General features: G+C 38.6%; 1 protein-coding gene across 3 annotated transcripts in view; it reads right to left on the bottom strand.

The window, feature by feature from the left end:
* LOC149819135 (transcriptional elongation regulator MINIYO-like) overlaps positions 1-26077 on the bottom strand; it is an 85468-nt gene that overhangs the window by 47713 nt on the left and 11678 nt on the right. The window contains exons 3-5 of one of the 3 annotated variants that reach the window (XM_089984128.1): positions 10120-10235; positions 7214-7510; positions 6784-7044 (exon numbers count right to left, since the gene is read on the bottom strand). In XM_089984128.1, coding sequence (XP_089840254.1) covers positions 6784-7044; positions 7214-7510; positions 10120-10235 — 674 coding nt within the window. The remainder of the gene's footprint in view (positions 1-6783; positions 7045-7213; positions 7511-10119; positions 10236-26077) is intronic. The other 2 variants (XM_089984130.1, XM_089984129.1) reach the window with 2 other exon arrangements.

The raw sequence follows: 26077 nt of genomic DNA, 5'->3' as shown, positions 1-26077 counted from the left end.
CAGCATGACAAACAAAACAAATTTTAACATAGTAAAACGTGATCAGCCATCATAGATCCATATATATATATATATATATATATATATATATATATATATATATATATATATATATATATATATATATATATATATATATATATATATAATCATAAGCATAACAGGAAACTTGTTAACCCATGCTCTCATCAATTCAAGAAAATCGACATCTATCATAAACATAGGTATTTTCAGGATTTGGTACTTTAGGAAAATAAAAAATCTTAGAAAATAATATATATATACTTGAAATTGTTACTTTATATATATAGATATTCTTTGAATTCAATAAAACTCTTTCCATCTAAACTTACGCATGAACCAAATTTAAAACTACTTCTCCCCGCACGAATCTAGAGAGGAACCCGTACCTTAGTTCGGATGTAGAAAAAGATCGAAAAAGCGTCGGATGTTCGATAAGAATGATAGATTTTCCTCCTCTCCTTCCTGATCTTCTTCTTCTTTTCTTTTCTTCCTTTCCTTTATATATCTTTCTTTCCCTTTTTTTCTCTCTCTCCCCCTCTCTCTCTAGAAAACAAGATCTGTAATGAGATATTGCGGAAATATAAAGAGTGCTTATAAGCACTTACAACAATGAATAAAAGAGACAATATCACAAGTTCACTAAGGGACAATACAAACACAAGCCTTTAAGAAGGCAACAATATAAAAAGCCTCTTATTGAAAAGAGAGAGAGCTCTCAAGAATGCATACATACAAGGGGTTCACCCCTATTTATACAAGAGGGAGTGGAAGGAAAAGGAAGGCCAAGGGCCTCAAAAGAAGAGCCCAAAAGGGGGCTCCCATGGAGTCGTTGGGAGCCCCTAACGGTCACATTTGTGACCGTTGGGGGCTCCAACGACTCTATGGTTGGAGCCCCCTGTCCTGGGCATTCCACCATTGGACGGCCTTAGGTTGAGTCGTCCAACATTGGGACTGCCCACTTGTACTTGTCATCCTGCCCACTCCAGGCCTTGTCAGCCCGGTTCAGGCCGTCGCACTTTAGGACGACACCCCCTATCCTGGTCGTCCCACCATGGGACGGCCCTAGGTCAAGCCGTCCCACCTTGGGACGACCCACCTATCCTCAACTGCCCACCTTGTCTCACCCTATCCCACCTTGAGACACCTTGGGACGGCCAAGAAGTTTGGCTGTGCCACCATGGGACGGCCCCGTAGTGTCGTTGTTCCAGCTAGGGACGTCCCTCGGTTTGGCTGTCCTGCCTTGGGACAACGAAACCGTTTAGTCGTCCCATGACCCGATTTCGGGGATAAGCCAAATGGTTTATCCCTATCTAATCCTCTTCCCCTCCTGCGCATTTTTCAAGAAGGAAAGACTCTTTTGGATGAGGTCTATCCCCATTTGGGATAGACTCGGGTCCATTTGGGTTAGATCTGAATCCAAAAAATTCAGTGATCTGTGTCCCGTTCCAAATTCTATAAGTAGGGGCTCATCCCTATAGTCTAAGGATCGAGAATTTCCCTGTCCAAGTACTGGCCCTAGAGAGAACGAACCCAAGCCTTTCCCTATCCTCTCAAGTTGCCATCTATGTCACATGGGTGCGGGTGCGGGTGCGGGGATGCGGCACTTTCAAAAACCTTAGGTGCGGGGGTGCGGAAAAAAATATATATATATATATATATATATATAGAAGGGGGGTCCAAAATTGAAACTTCTAAATAAAATCATTTAAAACTTCAAAATATGGGTTTAATTTACACGTTGGACTTTAGGAGACCTTTCCTATTCTCGATGAAAGCTTTTAATTTCCAAGAATCTAAATAAAATCATTTAAAACTTCAAAATATGGGTTTAATTTACACATTGGACTTTAAGAGACCTTTCCTATTCTCAATGAAAGCTTTTAATTTCCAAGATAGATTTTAGGAAACCGTTTTCTATTATCAACACTTTCCAAAGCTGCCTTGTTGAGAAACTCGTTTTATGTTTTTGGTGGATGAGAGGAAGTTTTATTACTATTAAATGAGAGAGAGAGAGAGAGAGTTTAATGAGAATTTATTCACTTGAAAATAATGTTGTTCAATGCATTTTAAATGAATTTAAAGCAAGGGTCTCTTTTTTTTATTTTCCAAAGCAGATTTTTTTTAATCCAAAAAATGGACCAAAATGACCCTAGGTGTGTTGACCGCACCCAAGGTCAGGTTGACCGCACCGGGTGCCGCACCCGCGTCGCGTCGACGCGGATGCAGCACCTGTCTAGGCGAATCCCTGTGACATAGGTTGCCATACTTACGTGAAGGTGCCACTGAAGAATCCTTGAACCTATGCAGAAGCACTATCAAACCGAAAAGGAACCTAAAAGTTGAACTGACCCTTGAGTCCGAAAAAGGTAATCCTTCGGATCATTTAATTAAATTTGTTCTTTCATTTCAGTTTTTTATTATTTTATAATAGATATTTATACACTTTGATCTTTGTTGTATATTCGAGTGTCTCAACGGTGCAATTCGGGCTATGGAGAGCCGGTGACTGAAAGGCTGTGAGGCTAGACGAAAGACTTCAGATCTTCAAGCAAAATGTGGGGATGGTGATTTTGTATATCCCAGGAAGGGTGAATTAGATCCCAGTGTGAGTAACCAAACAGGGAAGATAAAAGCTTACATGTATCCACAGTGCCCTAGCTAATCATGAATCCATCTATAAGGTGCATTGTAGGAAAGTGAACTAGCCCCAGAAGACGAATCATCTCATCAAGAGTAATGGTCATCTCTCCAAAGGGAAGCCAAAAGGTACTTGTGCGAGGATTTCAAAGAGAAGAGAACCATTGTTCGACATCCTCTGTAATCGGCAAACATGATATAGATGCCATAGGTCTTCAAAACTGATGATAAACAGTCCGAAATTCAGTATACCATTCATCGAACCAACAAGGGGCAGCAATCTCTTCTTCATATTTGCGGTCAGTCTACAAAAAGGCACATGGGATGAATCATAGCAAGAGGTAAGTAGAAAGGGAGAAAGCTCTTACCAATCGCCCATGACGGATAAAATGATGAGCGTGAACTTGGCGAGGGTTGACAGGGAAGACGTTCTTTTTTAGAGTGATTACCGCTGCATGTGAATCTATCACAAAAAACAGGGCACAAATCGAGGTCACCAAGAAGTAGAGAAGCCAAAGATTGGGAGCAAAAATGGATGCACAAAGCATTTTTATAAGGAAAGAGTTTCAATTCGGTTGGGAGTCAAATTCCTGCACGGATCCTACGTCAGAAACTGTGCACCGGACGACAATCTGGGTTTTGTCGTCCATCATGGGACGGCATCCCATGTTTTGTCGTCTAACATAGGATGGCAACCCCGCTTGGCTGTCCAGCCTCGAGATAGCATTCCTATATTGTCGTCCACTCGGGGACGACATTCCCCTCCGAGCCATCCATCGCAATGACAGCAAAGACCCTTTGGTCATTCATTGCAGGAACAAAAGATCATCTTTTCCAACAAGCATTGTTATTCGACACTTCTTCATGTTTTCAAAATTGGCCCCACCTCGTTCAGTGAGATCAAGCACAGTCTCCATAACCCAGTTTTTTCTCTCTCCCCAAAACACTGGCCCGACCTCGTTCGGCAGGACCCAAGTGGTGCCCATAACCCAGTGGTTTTCAAAAATTGGCCTGATGTCATTCGGCGAGACCAATCACAGTCTCTACAACCCAGTTTTCTTCTAAAACATTGGCCCGACCTCGTTCGATGGAATCCAAACGATCCCCATAAGCCCAGTGGTTTTCAAAACTGTCCTGACCTCGTTAGGCAAGACCAATCACGATCTCCATAGCCTAGTTTTTCTTCCAAAACACTAGCTTGACCTCGTTCGGCAGGACCCAAGCAGTCCCCATAACCTAGTGGTTTTCAAAACTGGCCCAACCTCATTCGGTGAGACCAATCACGATCTCCACAACCTAGTTTTTTTTTCAAAACACTGGCTCAACCTCGTTCGGCGGGACCCAAACATTCTCCATAACCCAGTGGTTTTCAAAACTGGCCCGAGCTCGTTCGGCGAGACCAATCACGGTCTCCAGAACCCAGTTTTTCTTCCAAAACACTGGCCTGACCTCGTTCGGCGGGACCCAAATGGTCCCCACAACCCACTGGTTTTCAAAACTAGACTGACCTCATTTGGCGGGACTAAGCACGGTCCCAGCAACCCAATTGTTTCAAAACTTGGGCATGTGTCTACTTCTTTGTCATAAATCGAATCACATCGATTAATGACAAAGAGAGGCATCTATAGACACTCATTTCTCCCAAAATCTCAAATCCTTGAACCTCTGCCTTGGGACAGCAATTCATGTGTTGTCATCCCTATGACAAAGAGGGGCATTTGGTCATCTTTCCTTGGGGATGCTTTTCATATGGTTGTCCCACGCTGGGGACGACACCATTGCCTAGTCGTCCCTATCCGGGACGGCCCTCCACCAGCCTTGTCTGGTTTCCTACCCGGGGACGATCGTCTCTTTGGCCGTCCCATCTCAGGACGGCCCCTGGTCTGGCCGTCTGGGGACAGCCCCTAGTCTGGTCGTCCCACCTTCGGGATGGCCCCTCTGTGTGGTTGTCCCCTCCTGTGCGTTTTTCAGGAAGGAAGGATTCTTTTGAATAAGTCTTATCCCCTCCAAGGGATAAACTGGGATCTAGTTGGATTAGACCTGAATCCGGAAGATCCAATGATTTGTATCCCACTCGAAATCCTATAAATAGGGGCCTACCCCTACAGCCTGGTCATCTGGAATTTTCCTGTCCAAGTACTTGCCCTAGAGAGAACGAACTCAAGCCTTTTCCTACCCTCTCAAGCTGCCATACTTACGTGAAGGAGTCGTCGAAGCCACTGAAGAATCCTCGAACCTACGCAGAGGCGTTGCCGGACCAAAAAAGAACTTAAAAGATGAACGGACCCTCGAGTCTGAAAAAGATAATTTTTGAGATCATTTAATTAAATTTGTTCTTTCATTTCAATCTTTTATTGTTTTAGAACATATACTCATACACGTTTGATGATCTTCATTGCATATCTGAGTTTCTTGATGATGCAATTCAGGCTACGGAGATCGGAGAACTTGTCTGGACTTTACCTTTCCTTCGGGCAAAGGACGGTCGAGACTCATATACGGCGTCCCCACATTTCTAAAAAGGATTTTGCAAATCCGGGTAAGTCCCTTCCTTTCCTTATTGCAGAATTTTTTTGTAATCAACAATCATCTGGAATGCTTGTCAAAACTTCCTCTGACAATGTAGACGTGATATATGCCACCAACGTCTGATCGCGTTTCATCCAGGAAACGTATGCTGGGTTCCGAACCTGTGAAGATTTAATAACAGCCCTTTTTTCATCCTTTTTTTCTCTTAATATGAATTATGGTGGGGTCTAAATCGATCCATCCAAGTGACCAGAAAGGCCTTGGCTCTGAATAAAAGGAAAGATACGGCCTTTTCAAGTAAGAAAATTGGAGGTATTTAATTTTTCGAAAACTAACTGGTTAAGAAAGCTTGTTGAAATAACCGAAGAGGAAGAAGAAGAATCCATGGCAGGTAAAAGGAGGATGAAAAGGGATCCGAAAATAAAAGTTGCAATAAAAGAATCTGTCTACGTTTTTTTTTTGCAGATCAACTCACGAAAATATCAGATGGATAGAGCAATAAGACAAGAATAATTAATAATCATAAATAAATGATTATTTGAAGATATGCGATAATAAGAAATTAATTATTGCAATAAATATTGGGATATTTTAAAAGATATATGTGATTAGAAAATCTATCAGATAAAATCATATTTGAAGGGAACAATCAAGAAAAGAAACCAAATATTCCGAATAAGGAAAAAAAAGAAAACCCAAAATTCGATCTAGGGTTTTTTTTATTGAAAAGGACACAAATTTTCACCAGTTGTAGGCAAAACAATTAATCAGCAAACAAGATGAAAATAAGAAAGAAAAACTTTGATCAATATATTCGATCTATATGTTTTTCTTATTTTCGAAAAGAATGTTGATGGAGAATAGAAGTAGGATCAAGACTGTGAGGAAAGGATCTAGAAGAAGAAAGAAAATGAGGGAAAAATAGTGGAAGAAAAAAAGATGGGTGAAAGTCAATACTTTTTTAACTCACCTCGATGGAGGAATCGAAACCCTGCTCTGATACCATATAAGATCTGCACCAGAAAACACCATATAGAGAAGAGAAGGAGAGAAGGGCTGCAACAAAACAGTTTTCCACACCCTCGTTAGGGTCGTGGGTTCCTTTAAATCAATAGGTATTTTACAAGACAAAAATACCCCTGACTAATATACAAGAAAGGGTCAATTGGTCAAGCTGAACACAATACAGCAAAAAGACATCATATGCTGTTGATGTCAAACAAATTTGGATTTGGATCCAGACCCAATAGATCATGTCTTAATACCTCCAACACAATGAAACACCATATAGCTCCTGAGATTTTCAATTATAATAGTTTTACAGATAAAAAGGTATAAAAGGTGGAAGCCACAAAAATCTAGTAGGGTAAATTGTCTTTTCTTTTCTTTTCTTTTCTTTTCTTTTCTTTTCTTTTTGTTGTTTGTAGATGTAACAATTATCAAAATAATTAAATTCCTTTGCCTTTCCAAAAAACATTGAACAGTAGTTTAAAAAAGGATGTGATGCAAAGAAACAAGTATCAACAAGGAATGACAGAAATATGGCACAAGACACATTAAAGAAGAGAAGCCAACTAGTAACATCATGCGTACCTCCAAAATATAGCGTATTCTTGGGAGTACTCCCATTCTAACTAGACCTGCTGCGATGTCCTGCTCCACTATAACAACGTCATCCTTTATAGTGTGTTTTTCAGCATTCTCATCTTCCACAGACTTATCTCTAAAGGGAAGGATACTTGATGTTTTTGCATTGTATTTCCAAAAGCCACCATTAAGGAAGCCCAATTCTATTTCTGCCTTAGTCCTGAAAATAGGGGCAGTATACATGCTCCTCTTTGAAACACCCACTAGCTGTCATTGAAATGCACTTTATGTCTAAATAATATATTTAAGCTGCATCTAACTTGTTAAACTTTTGATATATAATAAAATAAAGAAGATGTATCTCAAACTAGTAACAAACTACAAGAAGTCCCAAAGTTAACAAGAATAGCCCACAGAAGGTGCTAGAAGGCTATACCTCTGATAAACTGAAGTAGTACTCATTCAGATTGCAAGACAGAACATAGTGGATAACTTTTGCACATGCCACAAGTACAGATGCATGATTGTCATCTAGAGCCATCCTCAAAGTCAAGATGAGTCCAGGGTCTGGGCCAATGGCATAAGCCCAGAGAGCCTGCCAGTCAACTGTGCCATTACCATGAAGAGTAATCCCAAGTTCACAACCAATTTGTTTTTGTGGTTGCAAGTTGCACAAAGCCTTGTCAAACACAGTAGCCAGAAGTTGCAACGCAAGAGCTCTCTGTCCCGGAATCTATGTTGAATGCAAGTACAAAAATAAAAACATAATTTAGTATATCATTGACGACTATCACTGTTAAAAGAGCTAGAAGCAGAAACAGAAAATAGGAGCTATGTCTGGCAATGTGTTCAAGTAAAATGTTTCAATTTTCATGCAACACAGCAGATCATCTGTTAGCTATGGTACATGAAAATGGTAGCTCCTCACCAGTTTCATTTATTTTCTATAGTAACATTTGTACAATCAATTAAGCACTGCAACTGGAAGCAATATTCATCATCCTGAGATCGATTTGAACATAGCGCGCTGAAACAAAATATTTTTTTCTTTGATAGGTGTGATACATTTGGGCATAAACCCAACACAAAAGAGATGGATATATTTTTCAACTAGAAATAACAAGAACTCTAGTTCTGGCATGAGTTCGGTGCTTGGTAAAAACTCCAAGCAACTAACCAATGAGAGCTGTTCATTTTTCTTTTCAGAATGATAAGAAGATGTGAATCAATTGTATTCTTCACAGTGAAACAATTTTGGATGGCAAATGAATGGAACATCCAAGGTTTGGTTCTAAATTTTAAATGTTTGAGCACGTTATATGTAGTTGCCGACTATCAATTATGGAATAAATATAACTGCAACACAGCTCAGAGACTCAGAAAACAAGACAAAAGAATACAACAACAACTACGCCTTCATCCCAAAACAATTGGGGTCGGCGATATGAACCAACAAAGAAAATCATTCTGGGTCTTCCACATGAATCCTTCTCCTCCAATCATTTCTATCCAATGCCATGTCCTCGGTGAGGTTCAAAGCATGCATATCCTTTCCTATCATCTCCATCCAAGTCTTCCTAGGCCTACCCCGACCTCTTTTAAATAATATATTTTCCCATTTCTCCATCCTTCTAACTGGAGCATCATTAGGCCTTCGCCGAATATGTCCAAACCACCGTAAACGATTCTCTCTCATCTTATTTTCAATGGGTGCAACGCCTACCTTCTTACGTATCTCCTCGTTCCGAATCTTATCTTTTATGGTATTTCCACACATCCATCTAAGCATATGCATCTCAGCTACACTCATTTTTTTAATATGATGTCTCTTGGCAGCCCAACATTCCGTACCATATAGTAAAGCGGGCCTAATAGAATAATTAAAGAAAATAAACAGAACATGAGGAAAGCCACTTTCTAAGAAACCCATCAACTACAGCGCAGAAGAGTTGTGGAAGAAACAAGTTTGAGAGTCCTACATCAAGCAAAGAAGTTTACACAACAAACTCTGGAATCACAGTACACCTGTTTCACAAAGTATACAATTATGATCTTACTTCAAAAGGAGTTTTCAAAAATTTAGATGTAACACTTTGCAAAATGCAGGTTATGAGATATTTAGGAAGAATCTTCAATCTAGCACAAGATGTATAATTCTGGATCCATCCCTTAAGTCACAGAGCCTTCAATGAAGAAAGACTGACTAAGAAAAAAATATTATTTTTTATTTCTTCATGAACATGTCTTCCATGTATTATACAAAAGATAAAAGGGAAAAAAAATTACAAGCATGTATAGCCAGAAGCATACAAAATCTTAAGTAGAAAACATGCCAAAAATATGCAGGCAGATAAGTTTCTTATTTTCTTGTATTCATGTGTATCAGGTTTCTCAATACTCAACCAAAGAACCATATTACATAGCTGCAGCTAAAGCACTTTCACCGAAACGATTATCATTTAGGGTCATCTGATTTCCCCAGACAATTTTCTCCATGCAAAATTTTGTCCAGGGGAACCTTTTGCTAGGACAATTTTCTACCAGGAAAAACTGTCACACCTCCTAAGGTGCAACAGACCTCGAAATACAGCATGAGGTCCATGCATTTCAGAGAAATTTGACCTGGTAAAAGTTCTCTATACTTGTGCACCAGAGAAAAACATGGGCCCCATGCATCTCTTAACCTTTTCCATTTTCTGGTGCAACCAGACAGCCCCTTGGCGGTGGTATATTTATATCAAAAGTATCATTGACAATCATGAATTGCAGATACTAGGCTGTTTTTGTGAACTCCCTAACTTGAAAAAATAAGAAACAATGCATGTTAGCAGTAGCTGCTTTAGCTAACAGTATAATACTTTTGTCATAAAGCAGGCAATCAGATAGAGCACTTGGGCAACCAATGTCATCGGATCCCTATTAGCATGCAATAGATATAAAAAGAGATAATGTAAAGAAGTGGCTGCTTTAGCTGAAAGTATAATACTCTTGTCATAAAGCATGCAATCAGATAGAGCACTTGGGCAACCAATATCATCAAATTTCTATTAGCATGCCACAGATGTATCAAGAGATAATGTTAAGCAGTTGCACTAAACAAATTGCAGGTTGACATTTCCATCCTAACTGAATTTTCAGCTCAAAGAGGAAGAACTAGCTTTCCAAATCAAGAGTATCGTATAACTTATCCTAAAAATAGATAGCTATAACATTCTTCATTTTTAAAGAACCCGGAACCTTTTCTGGGCTAGTCATTTGTGTACATTTACAACCAGAAGCATCAATAACATTAAGAACGCACCACGGGATATGCAATTGAAGAACATTTGTGATTCAACTCACCATGCTTCTAACTAGAGCTACTGCTTCTTTGATTGTATATCCTGCACCACCAGGGTCACCCTCAGTTCGCAAAAAGTCACGCTCAGTTACATTATCAAACTTGTATTGACCTGAGTCTGTCAAACAATTAATAATCTTCATTAAATTAAGAATTGATATAATAAATCACTAATGAATTTCACAACTTCATCCCAATCTCTAAAATCACAAGGAATGAAAATAATAGAACAAAATCAATGCTTGCATTCAACGCACAGTGTTTTGGAAAAACAAAAAGAATATGCATCAATACATCCAAAGTACAATTGTATATAAGAGGAAATAATTACTTGCTAAAATTTGAAATAAATGGAAAGGGGGGAAAGGATCAAACTAGGGCCTTGTAATTAAGGATTCATTTTTGTTGTAATTTAGTTTCCAAGTTTGATCTCAAAAAACAGTTCTTAAAATATTTGTTTTTTGATGAATGGCCTGCATGAATGTTAGGAAATTGTGTACTGTCCAAGTGGTGCAGATTCACACAGTGAGCAACATTCACACACACAAGAAAGCAATTATAAGAATCAAAGTCAATGGAAGCAAAAGCATGCACGGGGGTGCAATGGAAGTAATGTCAACTTCCATTTAGTAAACAGCAAAAAACACCCAGTATTCCAAATAGCTGCAGGGCATGTAACATGGATATTTCAAGAAGAGTGTCATACCTGTGTCAACACTCATACTGGTACTCCATGGGTACATAGCAGACAAGATTCAGTTCTGATCCAGTCCAGACCTGGCCGATTACCTATTGTCTTCATCCATTCATCATGGTTGTTTTCAACTATTCTTGTATTGTGTTTATATATATATATATGTGTGTGTGTGTGTGTGTGTGTATATATTTATATTTTTATATAAACATAGACATGTGCACGCACATGTAAAGAAGCGGCTTTGAATATATTAGGTTCAATAATGAACCAATACACATGCACATGAAGTGCGAATATACCCACTAAAGGAAGAACACAAGCACATAATGTGCTAACACATAAACCCACAAAGGGGCAAAAATGCCTATAAGGCATAAGTTAATATCATTGAAGAAAATAAGGGTGTAACACCCATTACATGGAGCAAGAGCTCCTCCCACAAGTACGCAATACAAAGGGGAGAGCCCCTATTTATACACTCTCAAAGGGACCACCTTGGGGGCTCCCAAAGGAGACGTTGGAGAGCCCCCAACGGTCACATTTGTGACCGTTGGGGGCTCCCAACGTCTCTATTGGGAGGTCCCCAATATGGTACGAAAAACATAAATAAAAAAAAAACAAAAAATAAAAGAAATATTACAATGCATATTTCAATTGGAATATGCGTAAAATGACAAGTTACAAGAATACCCTTGAAGGTATTTTAGGAAGAGAAAATATATATATTTATATATATATAAATAGAGATACGTATACATATATATGTATACGTATCTTTTTATATATATATATATAAATATATATACATTTAAGGATTATATTTTAACATACATATATGTGTACGAGTACACATATTTTAACACCCCCCCTCAATCTTTGCGGGGAAACGAAAAGATTGAAAAAAGTCGCAAGACTCCAAGAGGCTTAGGTAAGGATGCTATTGAAACTTGTAAATGCCTTCCTCCAATTGCCTTCTAATGGTGAACACATTTCCCGATCCATCCAGGGTACTTTTTATCCTATCTCCAAGATCCTGTGGAATAATAACAAAGAACAAGTAAAAAATATCTTTGCACTTTACTCAAATGGAACATTCCTAACAAGGTGCAAAATTATAACTTATGCATAGAAATTGAAGCACATGATAGGATAATTACTTTAACATGAAAAGAAAATTTAGAAAACCAAAGTTTCAAAATCATATATCATGTTAAAGAGTGAGCGGAAACGAATTGCAAGAATGCATAATGCATTCATAAGGTCCAACATTGGACAAACACAACCCCATAATGGGGAATAACACAATGGTCCACTAAGGGACATCACAAGAAGCCTACGAAGAGGCATAAGTTATATAAACTTTATTGAAAAAAGGCCATAATGAGCATATGCATATACTATCATGAAATGAATCAACACTTAAAAGAAACATGCTTCAAACATATAGAAAGACAAGGTTTATTGATTTTAGCAATTCCTTTGAAAGCGATTTCAAGAGGGAAATGCTTCAAGAGCATAAAAAGAGTGTATGAAGCACAAGATTTCAAAAAGATTTTAAATCCATTTAAGAGGCAAAATAATGAGTGTTATTTAAGTAGAGAACCTCACACTTTTAGGAAAATCTCACTCAAATGACAAAAAACTCATTTTGCATATCAAAAAGTGGCCAAAAAGCCATAAGCACTTAATATATAGATTAAGTGCCAAAATATCAATATGCATATCAAAGATGTGATTCACTTGTATCTAAAAGAAAGCAAAATATGAATGAAATTTCATAACTTTTAACAATAGTTCATCCACTACAAGCAACTACCTCATTAGTCCTCCAAAACCCATAAATCAAGTGTATAAGCTACTAGATCAAGAATATAAATATAATGCCATTAAAGGCCAAATGACACACACAAAGGTGTGAAAAATACCTCTTGTCTACATGTAATAATACTTGAAATGAGTGTATCAACGATAAGAACAAGAGAATACACGCCAACATGGACCAAAAGCATCTCTTGTCTACGCAAAAAGACACTCAAAAACAAGTATGTTCAGCTACTAGAACAAGAGTATCAAGCCAACCATGGGCTAAAACACAATACATCTCTTGTCTACATAAAATGGCACTTGAAATGAGTGAAAGAAGCCAACCATGGGCATACATCTCAGCGACTAGAACAAGGATACAAATGCCAACATGGACTAAAATCACACACCATGGTGTGAATCAACGTGCCTTGTCTACATATAGTAACACTCAAGACAAGTGTGTTCAGCTACTAGACCAAGAGAACAAAGCCAACAAAGGGCTACCAACACACAAAGGTGTAATAAAATTCTTGTCTACATATGATGACACTTAGATAAGAGTTATAAAAGGAGAAGACTTTTGAGGCAATAAAACTTGTAATGACAAACATATAAATAAAACCTTGAATCAATAGAACAATATTCTTCAAAAAGAATACCCATAAAAATAACATTTTGGAATAAACTATGTAAAAGTATCTTCAAAAAGATACTACAACCGATAGAACAATATTCTAGAGAATAAATGTGTGAACATACGCACACCAAGAACACATGGAACACTTGTGCACAAAAGCACGAAATCACAAATGTGCAAATGCACTCATAAGTTTCATAAACAATAAAAGGTTGGGCAATAATCCTTAAAACCTTGATTTTAATATACCTTAAAACATTTAAGGTTTCAAACACCATATATCCATCACATATATATATATAAATAAGAGCATCCATAAGATCAATGGCCAAAATCAAACGAGTGACACACTCATAATTAGAGATCATATACCAAATCATTCTAGAGTCCCAAGGTGCCCATAACTCACCTCAACCACCATCTATAATATGGCAAGTGGACAATCTAAAATGACATAACACAAGGTGCCCATAACTCACCTCAACAATTATCTCTAATATAACAATAAGGCCATAAAAAAAGGATTGATGCATCATATAACTTGTGATGGATAGAAGATAAATGCCATAAAAGGGTAATGAACTCTTAGGGAAAACATTTTCCAAATATGTGATTTTACAAAGAGGGCCGACTCAAAGGTCCAACATAGTTAATCACAACAATATGCCTTATAATGTTGCATATATACGAAATTATGTTCAATCATGATCATTATCAAAAGACTTAATAAACATAACATGAAATATTTAAGCAATGTCATGTGTGAGAAAGGATTTGGAATAATCCAAGAAACAAATCAAGCCTTTATAATTTGCAATTATATGCATACCAAGATGTAGAATGACAATAATCTTAAATGTGCAAATTTAGGACAACATGTACCAAGATATTGCGGAAGCATTTATAATGAGAAAAGAAACAATCTTACAAGTCCACTAAGGGATAAAAACAAACACAAGCCCTAAAGAAGGCAATAAAAATATCTCTTTATTGAAAAGAGAGTACCATGTGAAAATGTCTATGAATAGACAATACGCATACAAGCATAAATATTTTATAAAAGAAGTGTACGAAGACACTCTCACAACACTTTGAACAAAATACGCAAAAAGCGTAATAATAGCAAACATGCAATAATGCATGTATTTCATAAAAGAAGCAAATGCTTGAGACTCTCAAGCTTTCAAAAAAAATGGTAATATTTAAAAAGTCTCCTAAAAAAAACCAATATTAAAAGAAGCTTATAACAATCATGAAGTCTTCTTAAAGAGTACATACTCATAAGAAGATTTACAAGGATCAAAAAGCCTCTCAAAGAGAGATCCAACAAAATTCTCAAATGAGGGTACATACGAAAGGAAGAGGGAAAACTTCATTAAAGTGGAGAAAATCCCCAAAGAGAATACTAGGATTGCATTATGGCATAAATCTATAAACAAAAATTCATAATATTATATGACTTAATAGATTATAACCAACTCCTAATGTATGCAACATTAATGAAGATCATAAATCTTACAATAAAACATATTCTTGAAATTGAATTGAAGAATGTAAAGAGAATAACCATATTTCATGAGATCATTTAAAACTTAATTCAACCGATATTATAAAAATGCCTTTTTAATCAAACATTGCTCGTATGAAAAAGAACTCATTAGGTAGGAAAATAAAACATCATTTTTCAAAAAAACACATGTTATTATAAAACAAAACCTCATATAGGACATTTTAGAGGGTAAACACATACTTTTAATATGAAATAATTATGATGAGAGAATGTGAGTAATGCTACATAACTCACAAACATTTTACTTCTAACATAACTTTCTAAAAAAAAACTTATTTTTCAAGAAAAGACATACTAAAGAGAATAATATAAAAGGTTCAATGGAATGTTAAGAATCCAAACTCATAATGACAAGGAGAACACATATGCAAAAATATATCTAATTCTTTATAATGCACAATACTTAAAGAAATATAATGCATACGAAATATTTTTAAGAAGCAAAAGAGAGACACATATGCAAAAACATATCTAATTCTTCATAATGCACAATACTTAAAAATATAATGCATACCAAATAATTTTAATAAGCAAAAGAGAGAAACGAGAACTTCACCATTCTTCTTTAAAGTTTCTTGAATAGCACGCTTCCCAATGCAACAAAGAACAACTCAATCCCAACCTTGCTCTGATACCATGTAAAGAAGCGGCTTTGAATATATTAGGTTCAATAATGAACCAATACACATGCACATGAAGTGCGAATATACCCACTAAAGGAAGAACACAAGCACATAATGTGCTAACACATAAACCCACAAAGGGGCAAAAATGCCTATAAGGCATAAGTTAATATCATTGAAGAAAATAAGGGTGTAACACCCATTACATGGAGCAAGAGCTCCTCCCACAAGTACGCAATACAAAGGGGAGAGCCCCTATTTATACACTCTCAAAGGGACCACCTTGGGGGCTCCCAAAGGAGACGTTGGAGAGCCCCCAACGTCTCTATTGGGAGGCCCCCAATATGGTACGAAAAACATAAATAAAAAAAACAAAAAATAAAAGAAATATTACAATGCATATTCCAATTGGAATATGCGTAAAATGACAAGTTACAAGAATACCCTTGAGGGTATTTTAGGAAGAGAAAATATATATATTTATATATATATATAAATAGAGATACGTATACATATATATGTATACGTATCTTTATATATATATATATATATATGTACATTTAAGGATTATATTTCAACATACATATATGTGTACGAGTACACATATTTTAACAGCACACACACACGCAGCATGCATACATATGTGCATATACATATGCATATATGAAATATTTTCTTTATACATGCATGCATATATGTACCCCCATACCCATACTTTTAGAAATTTGCATGTTGTAGAAACGAAAGCTTCTTAGATAGGTGGGAGGAAACTCGCTTCGGAAGCGCAATACTCCTAGCTTTTGAAACTTGATGGGAATCTCAATTCTCCCACACTTCCCCTATGCTTTTCACACGCTTCATCTATTCTTCTTATATGTTTTCTCACTCTACTTTCTGAAAAGAAGTCGTCATTCATATCTGGGTTTGGATCTGAGATCCAGACCCAACTCAAGTTCATTATGTCACATGTTTATTAATGGTTCATTTGTATTTAAGCCTATTGTGTAAAGGGTATTTTGGTACCCTAATATTTGTATTAGCATATACTTAATGAAAGGCCTAATGCGCAGATCCCTATTGAGGGTTTTCAGCAGCACACGTTCTCTCTCCCATTCTCTCTCTATTCTTGTGGTTGAACATCTGAACCTTCAATTTCTATCATGGTATCAGAGGTAGAAATCCAGTCTTGAAGTCGTGATCTCCTTGTGATTATCAAATCGAGTTTACTATCTCTTTCTAAGGTAGATTCCTATCCAATCTCATCTCTTCTTCCTGTGTTCTTTCTTCTTATAGATTTTATCAACCATTTCTTTCAATTCTGTGTTTTCAAACCAAAATCTTGGATTTGTTCTCATCAACGTGCTTTCTTTTTCTTCCCTTCGATTTTTTGTTCTCTTCTTGATTGTCTTTCTGATCTGAACGTGATCTCACACAAACAAAATTTTGAATAATCACGTAAGATCAGATTTTGATCTAGGCGTGATTCCAAAATTGAAAAGGATCACGTCAAAGTCCTTTCTCCAGATCTCGAAAATAGATGCAAAATCAGACTCTGATCTAGGCATGATCACCTCTCCTCTTTGATTAATCGATATTCTCTTTGCTGATCAATTTCTTGGATTTACCTTTTCTTTCATTATAATTCAGAAAACACGTCATTTTCAAAGTGACGTGCTCAATATTGGTTGAATCTTGTTTGGAACAGATTTTACAGTAAAATCTGGTTTATTGCCTCTGGTCTGCAGACCGTCAGGAATATTAAAAAAAAAAGGCAGCAGAATTTTTTGAAATCTAATTTCTGTTCTGAATCTCTTCTGAACCCAACAGATTTTTACTTGCCACTTTGTTCTAAAGTCATTTTTCTCCTTTGTTTCTCATCCTTTTTCGATTTCGATTTTTCTCTTCTCTAGAATATGGATTCATTTCCTCGTCAATCTGGTATTTACTCAAGCTTTCTCAGCCAACTCGTGTATGAGAAACTGAACAACTCCAATTTCCTAACCTGGAAGAGACAAATCATCTCGTTCATAAGAAGTCAAGATCTTTCTGGACATCTGGATAGCTCTGTCCCAATTTCTCCAGAGTTCATATCACAAGAAGACAAGAATGGTAAGGGAGACTCTTCTATTACATATGTCAGAAATCCAAAGTGTGTATCCTGGATGAAGCGAGATCAGGCGTTAGTGGCCTATATTACTTCTACTTTGTCGCAAGAGGTGCTTGTGGTAATCTCAGATGGCTGCTCGGCTATGCAGTTATGATACCGACTGGTTCAGACATATTTTCAAGTTGCTCAGGGCAGAGTACTGTTTTTAAAGGAGTTTCAAATGTTGAAAAAGGACTTCATGACTATCATGGAATACTTGAACAAAATGAAGACTATTATAAATCAATTAACCATCGTGGGTTGTGCAGTTAGTGACAAGGATATGGTGCAACAAACTTTGAGCGGGTTGGGACCCGATTATCATATGATAGTTACTTCCTTATTGTGTTTATCAGATTTACCTATATTTGAAGATCTTCGCGCCAAGCTTTTTCAGTATGAGATAACTTTGAAGGGATTTTTTGAAAAGACTCGTGTTCACATTAGAGCACAAGACGTGCTTGCCACCACAGGGGTTGCTAATGGACGAGGACGTGGTAGGTATGATTTTCGAGAGAAGGGTGGTCAAGGAAGAAATAGACAAAGAAGTCGTGGCATACTACCTACACCCAACATTCCTCCTAATCTGCAAATACAAAGGACGATACCCACTTGTTTTCTATGCAACAAAAGGGGGCATATCAAAGCTAATTGCTGGTTTAACCCCAAAATAGAGGAAAGTAATCAGAGACAAGAAAGAGGACAGATAATTTGAAGAACAGTGGAGAAGGAGTTGTTATTGTCTGCTTTAGCTGAATTAAACTTAAAACAGAATGATCAGGGCACTTGGTATGTTGATTCCGGTGCAGCCACTCATGTTATTGGTGATGTTGGTAAGCTCCTAACCTATGTCACAGGGATTCGGCTAGCAGGGTGCCGCACCTGCGTCGACGCGACTCGACGCGGGTGCGGGTGCGGCACCGGGTGCGGGTGCGGCACCGGGTGCGGTCAACCCGACCCTGGGTGCGTTGACCGCACCCAGGGTCATTGTTGTCCATTTTTTTTTTGGATTTTTTTTTAAAAAAAAAAAATTGCCCTATGAAATGGGCTGCGAAATTTTAAAAAAATTCTTTCCGGGGGGGGGGGGGGGGCGCTTCCCCCCTATAACCCCCCGCCAGGGGCGGCCCCCCCTGGACCCCCGCCCGCTGACCGCGTAGCGGGACCCGCGCCGGGGGGAGCCCCCGGACCCCCCTTCCTGCAAGGGCAAAAACAATAAATCAGGCTCCACAATCATCTTTGGGGACAACCATATAAGATAAAAAAATGGTAAAAAGTAAGTTGGGCATAAATGTCATGGACCTCATACATATATACTATACATGATATATATATATATATATATATATTTTACATTTTACATAAATAATACAAAAGAAACATTTTGGGTCCAGATCGAGACGCGTATATACATACACTACATTCTCAATAAAATGTTGGGTCAAAGTGGGTGTATAAAATAAAGTACAAGCCGAATGATACTATTGAACGATACAAGGCTAGATTGGTTGCAAAGGGTTTCACACAGGAGCAAGGACAAGACTATGATGAGACCTTCAGTCCGGTTGTGAAAATGGGCACCATCAGAATTATATTATCATTGACTATTGAGCACCAATGGACCCTTAGTCAACTGGATGTCAAAAATGTATTTCTGCATGGAAATCTGAAAGAGGAAGTGTACATGGAACAGCCCACTGGATATGCATAAGAAAACTCCAAAGAATACGTGTGCAGGTTAAAGAGAGTTATATATGGTTTGAAGCAGGCGTCTCGATCTTGGTTTGACAGTTTTTCTCTTGAAGTAGAGAAATATGGTTTTAGTCGATCTCTTATTGATCATTCTCTTTTCATATTCAAATGCACAGATATAGTTACCCTGTTATTGATATATGTAGATGACATTATCGTTACAGATAATTCTAATAAACATATTGAGCAGGTCAAAGAGCTCCTGAACCATAGATTTAAGATAAAGGATCTTGGTAAACTGAGGTATTTTCTTAGAGTTCAAGTTGACAAGACTACTGAAGGCATGACCCTCACCCAACATAAGTATACCATTGATCTTCTCAGCAAAGCAGGTATGAAAGATTGCAAACCTCTAAGCACACCCAGTGTACTCCATCAGTGTAATAACCGAAATTTTTTCGTGCATTTTTCCTTTATAAAATAATGCGAAGTGTGCAAATGGGTCTAGGATCCGTATTTCGGATCCAGGACACATAAGGGGGCATATATATATAGTTAATATCACATATATATATATATATATATATATAAAAAGAAATTATAAATATAAAAGTTAGTGCAGGGATCCACAGTTGGATCCATTTAGATCCAACCTGTGGATCCACATTTCGAGTAAGTCATGGATCCAATTCACGAACCCAAATCGGCAAAGGATCCATTGGCCCTGATAGTGATAGGATCCCAGGTCTCGGTCCCGGACCCGGGCCGCGCCTCACGTAGCAAGCAAGTAACAAAAAAAAAAAAGTTTAAAAGTCGGTAGTAGCTTGCCCGATAAATCGGGTGTTAGGGTTCTGAATGAACCCTAACCCAGCTGAGACACCCTTAGCGATGGAAAAGGGGGGGGCGCGAAGCGTGGCCGCCACCGGAGAGTTCCCTTTTTTTCGGGCATCCTCCTACAAACAGGGGGTCCCGAACCCCTTTCTCCCCCTCTCGTTCTCCTCCTCTCTGTCTCTCCCATCTTTTCTCCATCCCTTTCGAACCCTTCACGGCGGCAGCCACCATCACCATTATCGGAGTCGGCGACCCTCCACCCGCGGCAGTCACCTCCTCCTCCCACCGAAAAAGGTAGGAACCCTGTCTTTCTCCCTCTTCCCTGTGTTTTCTCGGCTAGCTGCCGACGACACCCTCTCAAACCCTCCTGTTAACAACCGGTGACTTCCGTGCATTCCTGATCGTGCCTTCACGGCGGTAGGAGCAGCTAGAGCAATCAGACCGCCTCCTCACAATAGCAGCCCCGAACGTCGGAAGAGGTACGGGTTCTCTTTTGATTTCAATTAAGAATGGGAACATAGGTTTGTATCCCATGCAATAGTTTGGTAGGGTTTCGGTGTTCTTACATATGTATTATTTTCAAGCTTGCTTTGGGTTTTCGTAACTTCCAAATCGACAAATTTGGGGAATTTAGGTTGTTGTGGATTCTAATAAAATAAAAAAAAAGAGTTAATAAATTTTTATTTTCATGTTAGGGCCCAGGCAGTCAGTCGGCTGGGCTAAGTACCTGACCCAGCCGACTGGGTCGGCTGGGTGGGTCTGGTTGTGTGCTAGACCCAGTTTGGCTGGGCCACTTGTTCAAAAAATAATAATAATAATAATAATAATAAAATAAATAAAATAAAGATTTTTTTTATTATTTATATAAATATATGTGGTGTTTCCTAAATTCCCAGATTTCATTAACTATGTGTATTTCAATGCAAGTTAAGAATGGGATTTTCTCATGTTTTAACTAGGCATCATGTGCACGAACTGTATATCATTTTAAGTTTTGGTGTCAAGTTTGTTTCAGCCATACATAGTACTGGTGTACTTGTGTATTGAGGATAGGTGTTTCAGAATACTCAAGTTTTATCTGAAATGCATCAAGTGTTGGCAATTTTAGTATTTCCAGTTTTCCATGGGTAGTCATGGGGTTGTGTACTGTGCATGTGTTCCTGGTGATCCCACTTAATGATTTTAATTCTCAAACTTTAGAAATGTTTGTTTCGGTGTTTATTATTCCAAGATCTATGAATCCTTCCAGACAATAAAATTTATGGATAACTAACTCAAGTTCTAACTTTTGTTGTTTCTGCTGCTTAGGACCGTTTTTTTTCATATTCCAACAGGCATATAAATTGTGAAAAGGCTTCAAAATTTTAATTCACAGTAGAAAATATGTACTTCACTACTGTACTTCATGATGATCTGTTGCTGGATCTGGTTCCAAGCCAACAGAACAAAATTTATAATTCTTGATTTTTAACTCCCCGGAAATGATTGGCCGTGTCATCTGTGTTGCTAAGTAGACTAAGTTGTCCTCAACTAGTGTAACCTGAGAGTGATATTTGTCTAAATCAGAGTTTAAGTAGTCAAGATTTCCTCTTCATTTTTTTATTACTTCTTGATGCTTCACCTTCTGCATATAGCTAGTAGCGGAATACATCAGTCAGAAATCGTTGGTTTTTGGAGATATTGCCAGACAACTTAGGTTTGGAATTCTAAACCTCTGGGTTAACCTGTTGATCCAACTAGCATATTTTGATGCTTTGTGTATAGCATCTTTTCCAGTTAAAGATTTTCGACTTGTATGATCCTGGTTCTAACAAATATATATATATATATATATATATATATATATATATATATATATATATATATATATATATATATATGTATGGACAGTATGTATGCACATGCTAGAAATATGCATGGGTTATTCCAAAAAGAACATAGTCCATTGACAGGTATGTGTACGTGTAAAGAGACCTTGCATTGAAATATACATGCAATCCATTGTGATTATACAGCATACATGATTATGCATACGTGACATTGTTCAAATCTGAAATTTTACCTTGGTATGCATAATAGCTTTCAGATTGTGGTCATGAACACAAGTGTTAATTCCAATACATGTTATGAATGAAGAGTTTTGGGTGTAAACCTTCTATCTGTATGTTTATGTCTATATTAAATGATGCCTTTGGCACGTGCACTATTACGAGAATGCTCACAGGTGTGATTAAAGTGCGGGTTGTGCAAAAGAATTACATTTAACATGAATATGTGAACTCATACGCATGCATAAGGATATTGTTTTTTTATGCACATTTCTATATTGACATACATGATCGTGCATGAAAAGGCATGTGGAATGAATGCATATGGGCACATGATTGATGATTTTTGCTTGTGAGTGTATTGATGGTCAATTGGATCATAAGGAGATGGGTGAGCCTCGAGAACAAGTTGTTCTCTGTTTTAGTTATTTTGATGCATTGCACAAATCAGAAGTGATATTATGGCTTCTACTGCACTGTTCTTTGTTGCTACGGACTACGGTCCTGTGAAGAGCTTGGCATGCTGTTTTGCAAGCTTATGTTATTATTTTTTGCATGTTGATTGGCAAATGTAAAAGAGATGAATTAATAACAAGATAAAGTAAAGAACAGTGTAATTCATGTTCTCCTTGATGTCCCTTCTTTATTGTGGGAATCTTGGAGGTTGCGGTTTGGGGGAAACCGTGAGGATACAAAAACTCTGTGTGCATTGTTGTTGCCCCTGAACCCGATATTGAGGTTCTTCTCCTGGCCACGGTTTTAGGGAGAGTCCGTCACTTTGCCTGGGGGTGGTGTGTTTTGACACAGCTGTTGTTGTCGTTTTGGTATACCAATAAAGTGGCGTCAGTGGATGCTGTTTTCCATGGTGTCCCCGACTTTGGATGTTGTTTTCCAAGGTTCCGATGGATGGTGCTGTTTCCTAATATCGATCGAGGGCTAAGTTTGAAACCCGGTAATAAAATACAAATTGTGTGTTAAGCTACCCCGGGAACCCTACTTGACCTCGGGAACTGTACTCGTTTGGTGTATCCGCGGGCAATAGTAAATTAAAAAGAGGAACTTAAAGTTGTGTGCATCTAGTAGGACATGCATATGGAAAGAGGGAAGCTTAAATGAAAGATAATAAAGGGGGGGTTCATGCATTGCACATAAATCATGCACATTCCTGCTATGCATTAGATCATGCATGTTTACTTGTTCCCTTGGTTGTTATATGTTGATCGATGCATGATGATGTTCTCTTGCTTTTAAATGCCTAATTGATTAAATTATAATCCATGTTACTTACTTCGTGTTCCCTCATGCTCAATGTTTAATTCTGCCTGAATGGTTAATTGTCTTATGATTTAGTTATAATTGAAACCTTCTAAAATATTACATGGATCTTATTTATGTTCTTTTTCTTATTTGATTCATTAGGGAAACCTGTACGCAGAATTCTTCAGATTTCTGACCCTCTACTTTTATTGGTTTTTCCCAGACGCAGGTGATCAGTGAAATCGACTCGCATCTGAGGGGATACGAGGGTCACATTTGCTTCAGACTGCTTCATTTACGAACAGAGTGGCTCTACTTTTGTTTCTAAGTTCTTCTTATTTCCTGCAAATTGTTATTTCACTTTTAACATTGAGTATGAGACTCTTATTGATTCATTAATAAAAGAGTTTAGTTGGTTGGTTATGGATGATAAATGTAAGTTTATTTATGGTGTGTAGTTATCCAACTGAAATTGGAACTGTAAGGACCCCAGGTCTCTGGGAAGTTTTCCGCAACTCTTAAAAAAAAATCCGTATTTTTTCAAATGTATGAGTTGGGGTCGTTACAGGTTTGGTATCAGAGTCACCACAAAAACTTGCAATTTCATCATCTTTTGAGTATTAAATTTTTTTTTGTGAGCCCTATCCGGAAGCGTCTGCAAGTCGTGCCTCGTACTCCAGAGCAGTCTTCTTCACTGGTAAGGCTATGATATACTTTTATAAAAGTATGTGAACTTCTTGTGTGTTTATGGTTTATTTCTTAGTTTTTTTTTTTTTTCTTTATGAATTAAGAAATTTGTAATGTGCTTGTATAAGTGTATTTATTGTAATTATGGTAAATATACGCGACAAATCCTAAGGGGGTAGGATCGATAAGGGTCTAAAAATTTTACAAAAAAATTTGTGCGTTGTAGATGTCGTACACACGCAGAGGTGCTTCGTCCTCTACTGCTGCTCCCGCAATCTGGCAGGAGCAAAGAGATTTCATGATGGAGGTCATTCATACCCTGACCGAGACCATGACGGCTCAGGCGACACAGACAGCACAGGCGATGCAAGCGGCTCAGACCATACAGGCGGCACAGGCTGCGCAAGCGGCACAGGCAGCTGCGCAGGCGGCCGCACAGGCAGCGGCTCGTGACCCTCCTGTCGATATTGTTTCAAACGCGGGTGGCGTTTCCTTCGAAAGGTTTCTGAAATTGGACCCGCCTACCTTTTCAGGAAAGGCCGACCCAGAGGCAGCCGAGAGCTGGGTCGAGAAGATCGAAAGAGCGTTTGATGTCCTACCTGTCCCTGAGGACAGGAAGACACCTTTTGGCACATACCGTCTAAAGGGCGATGCCAAGAAGTGGTGGGACACCCTGCGAAAGGTGAAGTTCGTCGATATGGACGTAATTCCATGGGAGGTGTTTCGGGAGGAGTTCCTGGACACGTATTTTCCCGCGTACGCTGAGGAGCAGATGCAACAGAAGTTCCTCGACCTGACCCAGGGGAACTTGAGCTTGGTGAACTATACCACTAAATTTCGGAGTCTCGAGAGGTACTGCCCGAACCTGTTCAAGAGTGAGAAGACGAGGGCGATGAAGTATGTGCGTGGGTTGAAGGACGAACTCCGGGTACGGGTTTTGGGAGGCCGACCCACTACACTGGCGGATGCGATTGAGACTGCGACGATCCTGAACGAGGAATGGGAGAGGTTCAGGGGCGACTCGCAGAAGAAGGGTAGCAATGGGGGTAGTACGGCTGGTGGTGCGAGAAAGAACCCACCAGCAAGTGGGAAGGGGCAGGAAGGCAAGAGGCAGCGAACCCAGGAGGGACGTCAGCAGGGTGCGCATCAGGGACAACCTCAACAGAGGCAGCAACAGGGGAAAGCCCAATCAATGTGTCGCAGATGTAATGAAAGTCATCCTCAGGGTTTTTGTCCGATGTTGAAGGGAGTTTGCTACCGGTGCCAGCAGCCTGGGCACATCGCTCCCTACTGTCCGAACCCGCCAGCAGCTCAGGGAGGACAACAACAGCAGCCACTGCAGCAACAGCAGAGACCTCAGCAACAACAAGGCCAACGAAAGACCAACGGGAGAGTTTATGCTGTTACGACCTCTACGCAGAAGGATGGGACTGTTTTGATCGAAGGTATCTTCTCGGTTACCGACCTCTAGGTTTGTGATATACTTGATTTCCGTACTACCCACACTTTTGTAGCCGTTTTAATTTCGCGGACGAAATTCTTTTAAGGGGGTAGGGATGTAATAACCGAAATTTTTTCGTGTATTTTTCCTTTATAAAATAATGCGAAGTGTGCAAATGGGTCTAGGATCCATATTTCGGATCCGGGACACATAAGGGGGCATATATATAGTTAATATCATATACATATATATATATATAAAGAAATTATAAATATAAAAGTTAGTGCAGGGATCCACAGTTGGATCCATTTAGATCCAACCTGTGGATCCACATTTCGAGTAAGTCATGGATCCAATTCACGGACCCAAATCGGCAAAGGATCCATTGGCCCTGATAGTGATAGGATCCCGGGTCTCGATCTCGGACCCGGGCCGCGCCTCACGTAGCAAGCAAGTAACAAAAAAAAAAAAAAAGTTTAAAAGCCGGTAGTAGCTTGCCCGATAAATCGGGTGTTAGGGTTCTGAATG

Source organism: Nuphar pumila, chromosome 13 (assembly GCF_984573655.1).
Source record: "Nuphar pumila chromosome 13, dmNupPumi1.hap1.1, whole genome shotgun sequence".
In the NCBI taxonomy this organism is placed as follows: Eukaryota; Viridiplantae; Streptophyta; class Magnoliopsida; order Nymphaeales; family Nymphaeaceae; genus Nuphar; species Nuphar pumila.
This window is presented reverse-complemented; position numbering and strand designations above follow the sequence as displayed.